This window comes from Staurois parvus, unplaced genomic scaffold (assembly GCF_062004578.1).
Source record: "Staurois parvus isolate SC_StPar_1 unplaced genomic scaffold, SC_StPar_1.0 ptg003718l, whole genome shotgun sequence".
Taxonomy (NCBI): domain Eukaryota; kingdom Metazoa; phylum Chordata; class Amphibia; order Anura; family Ranidae; genus Staurois; species Staurois parvus.
In genome coordinates this window covers 24,330-32,896 of record NW_028321514.1, presented here as the reverse complement: position 1 = coordinate 32,896, position 8,567 = coordinate 24,330, and the positions used below count along the sequence as shown (strand labels likewise).

General features: G+C 46.6%; 1 protein-coding gene across 1 annotated transcript in view; it reads left to right on the top strand.

Moving 5' to 3' along the window:
* Positions 1-889: 889 nt before the first annotated feature.
* Positions 890-8,567, top strand: part of LOC149427492 (protein zwilch homolog) — a gene marked incomplete at both ends in the record, with an annotated part of 30,646 nt that continues 22,968 nt past the window's right edge. The window contains one exon of the mRNA XM_089667971.1: positions 890-945. Within this exon, the coding sequence (XP_089524097.1) occupies positions 890-945 (56 nt within the window). The remainder of the gene's footprint in view (positions 946-8,567) is intronic.

Here is an 8,567-nt window from a genome sequence, read left to right as displayed (position 1 = left end):
CTGTCACTGGCTTCATTGGGCGGAAATGGGCCCTATTATTGGTGTCATTGGGCCCCATTGTTGGTGTCATTGGGAGGAACTGTGCCCCATTATTGATGTCATTGGGTGGAACTGTGCCTCATCATTGGGAGGAATTGTGCCCCAGCACTGGTGTCGTTGGAAGGAATTGTGCCCATCGGCGTCATTGGTAGGAATTGTTCCCCATTGTTGGTGTCATTGGAAGGAACTATGGCCCATCATTGGTGTCCATAAATGAAATTGTGCCCCAAGGGCCGGATAAAAGCAAGCAAAGGGCCGCATCTGGCCCCCAGGACTCAGTTTGGAAACCACTGGTCTATGCCATTTAGAAACAACTGATGTATTCATAGAATGTTCACCATAAGCCTGCTGTAACATAGCTAAAGTTTCACTCGCACTTTTGCCAATTTTTACACAAAATTTGATGTTAATTCGCTGCTCCAGGTCCCTGTAACTCATTTTCACCCAACAGCTGTACGCAAATACTTGTTATTTCTTCTACTACTCCGTAAAGACTGAGTCCACCAGTCTGTGACCCAGGAGAGTGCAAGTTAGAACACGTCAGAACAGGCTCGAGTGCAAATGGCCATTTGACTCACCACCTTAGGGCTATGCAGGAATTAAGTAGTCACACCTCGTACATTATACAGCGCTGAGTTACAGCAGTGGGACAGGGACTTCCCATTCTGCTCCTAGAACAAAACTCTATTCAGGCTAAGAGGATGCCTGATATGCATGTTTTTGTATGTATTTTATTGTTTGAAAAATTGATTTAAACATTTTTAAAACCTTGCTTGGCCTGTTTATGATATAATGCTTCCAAGCAATGTCCTCTTTTCTAATTTCATAGCTATTGTTTTATTCTTTCCAGAATTAAAGAATAAACTGGATGGTGTTAATAATCCCGCACCTAAAAAGGAAGCTGAGGCAAGTATCTCTAAAATGTTTATAGGTAGCCCGATCTGGTTATAGTAAGTGCCACATTCCAAAAATATAATGAATACCAGCGGCAAAAGAAATGAGATTTATAAGGCACACCACAAAAGGCAGACAAAAATAATGTTACAAAATGTATTATTGTTCATTAAAAACATCATACATATATAACATGATAGCTAGGCTTGCACCGATATCGGTGCCCATACTAAGCATTTGCACAAGTATCAGTACTCATGCAAATGTACCAATACTTGAAACCGATACCAGTTTCGAGTCTGATAGGGCTATGTTCCCCCACATGGCGGTAAGGCCTGTTACATGTCCCTTGCCGTGCTTCTGGTGGTGAGTACTGTTACATGTCCTGCATGTCTCTTGCCGTACTTCTGGCAGTGGGTCCTGTTACATGTCCCGTATGTCTCTTGCCGTACTTCTGGTGGGGAGTCCTGTTACATGTCTCTTGCCGTACTTCTGGTGGGGAGTCCTGTTACATGTCTCTTGTCGTACTTCTGGTGGGGAGTCCTGTTACATGTCTCTAGCCGTACTTCTGGCTTTGAGTCCTGTTACATGTCCCGTATGTCTCTTGCCATACTTCTGGCCGTGGGTCCTGTTACATGTCCTGTTTGTCTCTTGCCGTACTTCTGGCAGTGAGTCCTGTTACATGTCTCTTGCCGTACTTCTGGCGGTGAGTCCTGTTACATGTCTCTTGCCGTACTTCTGGCGGTGGGTCCTGTTACATGTCCCGTATGTTTCTTGCTGTACTTCTGGCGGTGAGTCCTGTTACATGTCCCGTATGTCTCTTGCCATACTTCTGGCGGTGGGTCCTGTTACATGTCCCGTATGTTTCTTGCTGTACTTCGGTCGGTGGGTCCTATTACATGTCTCTTGCCATACTTCTGGCGGTGGATCCTGTTACATGTCCCGCATCTCAGTTGCCATACTTCTGGCATTGGGTCCTGTTACATGTTCCGTATATCTCTTGCCGTACTTCTGGCGGTGAGTCCTGTTACATGTCTCTTGCCGTACTTTTGGCTTTGAGTCCTGTTACATGTCCCGTATGTCTCTTGCCATACTTCTGGCGGTGGGTCCTGTTACATGTCCTGTTTGTCTCTTGCCGTACTTCTGGCGGTGAGTCCTGTTACATGTCTCTTGCCGTACTTCTGGTGGTGAGTCCTGTTACATGTCTCTTGCCGTACTTCTGGTGGTGAGTCCTGTTACATGTCTCTTGCCATACTTCTGGCTTTGAGTCCTGTTACATGTCCCGTATGTCCCTTGCTGTACTTCTGGCGGTGAGTCCTGTTACATGTCTCTTGCCATACTTCTGGTGGTGGGTCCTTTTACATGTCTCTTGCCGTACTTTTGGAGGTGGGTCCTGTTACAAGTCCCGTATGTCTCTTGCCGTATTTCTGGCGGTGAGTCTTGTTACATGTCCCGTATAGCTTGTGCCGTATTTCTGGCAGCGAGTCCTGTTACATGTTTTATTTGTTTCATACTGTCTTTTGTCTTTGTCTACAGTTCTTCAGGCAGACAAAATGAAAACTACAAAATGTATTCTTGTTCATTAAAAACACTGTACATATAGCTAGGGTTACACCGATATTGGTGCTGATACTAAGCATTTGCGTGAATATCGGTACACTGTCACACACTGAAAATAGGTATCGGTAAATGGTATCGACGAGTACGTGAGGAAAAGTATCGATACCCGTACTTTATTATTATTATTATTATTATACAGTATTTATAAAGCGCCAATAGTTCGCTCAGCGCTGTACATTACAAAGGGGACAGAACATGTGACAGAACAATACCAATACAATGCAAAACATGAGGGGATCGAGGGCCCTGCTCTTTCAAGCTTACAATCTAGGAGGGAGGGGATGGTGGCACAGGAGGAGATAGCTGTGGGGGATGGAGTGGTAGGAAGAGTGGAGGAGGTCGGCAAGTTAGCAGGGGGCGGGGTAGGCTTCCCTGAAGAGATGGGTTTTCAGGGTGCGCCTAAAGGAGAGGAGAGTAGGTGATAATCTGATGGGTTGGGGCAGGGAGTTCCAGAGGATGGATGACACCCTGGAGAAGTCCTGGAGGCGGGCATGGGAGGAGGAGACCAGGGAACTAGAGAGAAGGAGGTCTTGTGAGGAGCGGAGTGTGCGTGCTGGGCGGTACTTGGATATTAGGTCAGTGATGTAGTTCGGGGCAGTATGGTGGACAGCTTTGTATGTCAGCGTTAGGATTTTGAATTTGATCCGTTGCGCAATCGGAAGCCAGTGGAGGGATTGGCAGAGGGGGGTGGCGGAAACGGAGCGGTTGGAAAGGTGAATGAGTCTGGCAGCCGTATTCAGGATGGACTGAAGCGGGGATAGCCAGCGGCGAGGCAGGCCAGTGAGGAGGGAGTTGCAGTAGTCGAGTCGCGATATGATGAGGGAGTGGATGAGCTGTTTAGTGGTTTCTGGAGTTAGGAACGTGCGGATTTTGGCGATGTTGCGGAGGTGGAGTCTGCACGAGTTTGTTAAAGAGTGGACTTGGGGCTGGAAGGATAGGTTGGAGTCCAAAATAACACCAAGTACTCTGGCCTGCGGGGCGGGTTTGATGGTGGCGTTGTTGGACATGATGGAGAAGTCAATGGGGGGTGGTGTCCGGGCTGGAGGGAAGACAAGAAACTCGGTTTTGGAGAGGTTCAGTTTAAGGAAGTAGAGCGACATCCAGTCTGATATGTCGCTCAACAGGTGTGTGATTCGGGCGGAGACCGAGGGGGTGAGGTGGGGGGTTGAGAGATAGATTTGTGTGTCGTCGGCATAGAGGTGGTAGTTGAAGCCGTGAGAGTGTATGAGTCGGCCAAGGGAGGAGGTGTAGATGGAGAAGAGAAGGGGCCCGAGGACAGAGCCTTGAGGGACCCCAACAGAGAGGGGGAGTGAGAGGGAGGTGGTGGCATTATAGGTAACGCTGAAAGAGCGTTGTGACAGGTAGGATGAGAGCCAGGAGAGAGCAGAATCTCTGAGGCCGAGGGAGTGTAGTTTTTTGAGGAGGAGGGGGTGGTCGACTGTGTCAAAGGCCGCAGAGAGGTCAAGGAGTAGGAGCACTGAATAGTGGCCATTAGCTTTGGCGGTTAGCAGGTCGTTGGAGAGTTTGAGTAAGGCAGTTTCGGTGGAGTGTAGGGGACGGAAGCCGGACTGTAGGGGATCGAGGAGGTTGTTGTCGTTGAGGTGAGAGCATAGGCGGGCGTAGACTAGGCGCTCAAGGAGTTTAGATGTAAATGGGAGCAGGGAGATGGGTCTGAGGTTGTTCGGGTCATTGGGGTCCAGGGAGGGCTTTTTAAGTATGGGGGTGATGTGTGCATGTTTCAGAGGGGAAGGGAAAGTGCCGGAGGAGAGGGAGAGATTGAAGATGTGGGTGAGGGAGCGTAGGATGGAGGGGGAGGGAGGTCGTAGGAGTTGTGTGGGGATAGGGTCAAGGGGGCAGGTGGTGAGGTGGGCATCAGAGAGGATCCTGGAGACTTCTTCGATGGTAGTAAGGTCAAAGGTGCGGAGTGTTGGGGGAGCTTCAGTATGAGGAATGTAGGGTGGGGTGGGAGAGGAGGTTAGAGCAGTGGTGGGGCCGTGGGAGAGGGGTGTAGAGGGGGTAGCTGAGTGAGGGGGAAGGGGGTTGGAGGGAGTTTGAGCAGCGACAAAGTCCCTGTGGGTTATGTCGAGGGGGAGGGGGGATGAGGGGGTAGCTGTGTGAGAGGGGACGGGTTGAGACGGCGTGTGAGTTGCGGCAATGTCCTTGCGAATTTTGTCAATCTTGTTTTTGAAGTGATTGGCAATCTCAAGGGCAGTGAGTGAGGTGCTGGGTGGAGGTGGGGGTGGCGAGAGTAGAGAGTTGAAGGCGGAGAAGAGTCGGCGAGGATTGGAGGAGAGGGCCTTGATGAGGGTCAGGAAGTAGGCTTGTTTGGCAGTATGGAGGGAGGAGGTGTAGGTGTGGAAGGCAGATTTGTATCGGGTGAAGGCTTGTTGGGATTTGGTTTTGCGCCATAGTCGCTCCAGGGCACGACTGTGTCGTTTGAGGGTTTTGGTGTGATCAGTCTGCCAGGGCTGGAGCGGTCGGGGTCTGATGTTGCGTGTGGTTAAAGGCGCTAGTGAGTCAAGGGCTGTTGACAGCGCATTGTTGTAGGCGGTCATAGCCAAGTCGGGGCAGGACAGGGGGAGGATGCGGTCATGGAGTTGATCAACTGCGGATTGGAGGGAGGCAGGGTTAAGGTTGCGGAGGTTACGGCTGGTAGTAGTGTGACATTTGGAAGGGTAGGCATTGGAGGATGAGGAGATAGAGAAAGTAATCAGGTTGTGGTCAGAGAGAGGGAAGGGGGTGTTAGTGAGGTTGTGGGGAGCGCAGCGGTTGGAGAAGACAAGATCAAGGATATTACCGTCGGAGTGGGTGGTGGATTGTATGCACTGTGCAAGTGCAAAGGAGGAGGTTAAGTGGAGGAGACGGGCTGTGTCCGGGTTGTCGAGGTTGACAGGGATGTTGAAATCCCCAAGAATGATGGTGGGTAGCTCAGAGGAGGGGAAGAAGGGTAGCCAGGAGGAGAAGTCTTCCAGGAAGCGGGGTATGGATCCAGGAGGCCGGTATATCACAGCAATCTTCAGGGGGGTTGGGGAGAATAGTCGGACACAGTGGGCCTCGAAGGAGGAGAAGGATAGGGAGGGGGGGTTTGGGAGGACTCGGAAGGTGCTCAGCGGTGACAGGAGCAGGCCAACCCCACCACCTTTACGACCGTTGGGCCTGGGTGAGTGGGTCCAGGTGAGACCGCCGTAGGAGAGTGCAGCAGGGGAGGTAGAGTCAGTGGGCTGGATCCAGGTTTCCGTAATCGCCAGGAGGTTGAGGGAGCGGGAAACAAAGAGGTCGTGGATGGCGGTACTTGGTCTTAACCATTAGCCGCCCGGCCTATAGCCGTTTGGCGGCCGCAAAAATGCTTCAGCTTTCTGGGTGCACACCATTTGGCGTGCTCCCGCACATGCACGGTTGCAGAGCCGCGCAGCGCGCGATCTGTCACCGGCCGTGTGCCTCGGACACGGCCAATGACAGATCTGAGTACCGACCCCCGTTGCTGGTACCATGTGACCTGCTGTGACCAATCACAGCAGGTCACATGACAGTTGTATACAATGGATGGCTTCATTCATGCCATCCATTGTATACTAGTGCCTAGCTGTGAATGGTCACAGCAGGTCACATGCACATGTCATGTGATTAGTTGTGGCCAAATCACAGCTAAGCACAAAAAAAAAAAAAAGCTGAATGAATCGCTTTCATTCAGGTAAATGCTTGCTTATAGCAAAGTAATTCTTTGCTATAAGCAAATTGTGTAAAAAAACAAGAAAAAAACTGATGACTTCCCCAAAGTAGTACAATGTTACTATGGTAACATTGTACTACTTTGGTCATAGTAAAATATGAAAAAAAAAATAAAAAGTAATAAAAAATTCAAAATAATAATATATATATATATATATATATATATATATATATATATATATATATATATATATATATATTTTTTTTTTTTTTTTTTCATACTGTCACCAGTCAGTGTCCCTGTTCACCGCCATGCCAGTTATATGATGACGCTGTACTGCACTGGTGACAGTATGTAAAAAGAAAATACTGAAAATAATTTTTTGAATTTTCCGAAAAATTATGACAAAAAAAATACAACTTCAAAAAACTCGCCATGCCTCTTATGAAGTACGTCGGACTGTCTACTCTGCAAAAAGGGGTCATTTGGGGGATATCTGTACTGTCCTGACATTTGGGGGATATCTGTACTGTTCTGACATTTGGGGGATATCTGTACTGTCCTGACATTTGGGGGATATCTGTACTGTTCTGACATTTGGGGGATATCTGTACTGTCCTGACATTTGGGGGATATCTGTACTGTTCTGACATTTGGGGGATATCTGTACTGTTCTGACATTTGGGGGATATCTGTACTGTTCTGACATTCTTGGACCTCAAGAAATTAGATTGGCCGTCAGTACTTCAGGATTGATCAATATTCAGATCTATACCATAGTTTGTGAACTCTATAACTTTCCTACAAACTAAATAATACATCCTAATTTGGGTTATCACCAAAGACATGTAGCAGAATACATCTCGGCCTAAATTTATGAAGAACAATTATTTATTTGTAAACTTTTATAACAGAAACAAAGAAAAACGTGTTTTTTTGTTTTTTTTTTCAAATTTTTTTTTTTTTTTTTTTTTGTTAATTTAGCAAAAAATAAAAACCCCAGCGGTGATTAAATACCACCAAAAGAAAGCTCTAGTTGTGTGAAGAAAATGATAAAATTTTAGTTTGGGTACAATGTTGTATGACAGCGCAATTGTCATTCAAAGTGTGAGAGCGCTGAAACCTGAAAAATGGCCTGGGCAGGAAGGTGTAAAATTGCCCGGTATTGAAATGGTTAAAAAAACAGGTATGGGTACAACCTTAATGATAGCAGAACGGTTCTCGGGCATATATCACAGTCATAGTGTAACACATAAACATGAATAACACATGAATAAACCTCCAACGCGTTTTAATTGTTACGAATCTTCATCAGGGATAATGTGTGTCACACTGGTAAGATCTACACTATAAACATACAAATTATACAAACAAATAATACATTGAATATCAGAGAGATAGTTTATTATGTACAGAGGTCATAACCATGGACTTGACTAAAAATCCTGTTTCTTTTGCTGCTGGTATCCCTAAAATGAATTTGTCTAACGTGCACGTTGGCTGGTCTGGCAATGAAGGGGTGTGCAATTTGACAAGGTTACTACAAAGCCGTTTTCGTTCTCCTAGCTGCATGCCGGTATAGGTAATACTCAGGAGTAATATTCCAATTATTAAACACGGCAATTACACTGAGTGATGCACATTGCGATTGCACAATTCAACTGCTTTGCCCCAGGGTGTAAAAAAATAAAGAGAAGAAACCTAAATAAAAATTGATAGAAAGCCATGAAACAACAAACAGGCCCAAGGGGAAATCGTTTCTTGTCGAGGTCTGTTGCTCGTAGACTGCTGAGGATTTACTCTCGAGGTTTCAAGGGTGTATCCAAACAGCTTCGATAAAATGATTTCCCAGTCATTCTGCTGTGCTCATGTATTATGTATGGCTCCTTTCCCTCAGCACACATGATGGATGGGGACATTTAATATCTTTCAGGCATTTTTCATATGTATTGCTCTTAAACAGGTGACTAAGCCATTTAAGTGCTGTGCTGACTACTCTTAACCCTTCCAGTGCCACAAGCAAAACTCTGTATTCAGGTCATGCTACTGGAGCATAGCCATCCATAATTACACATTTATCGCTGTGCTCAGCTGTCATTCATATTCCGAAGGAAGTGGAAATGTGATGGCACCGTCAGTATTATCAAAGTGCACAGGTACATGAGTATGCCACATAAATAGAACACAGGTAACACGCCTAATTAACCACTTCTCTACCGGACCAATTCTGACATTTCTCTCCTACATGTAAAAAAAATCTGAATATTTTTTGCTAGAGAATCACTTGGAACCCCCAAACATATATTATATTGTATTATATTTTTTAGAAGAGGCCCTGCAGAAT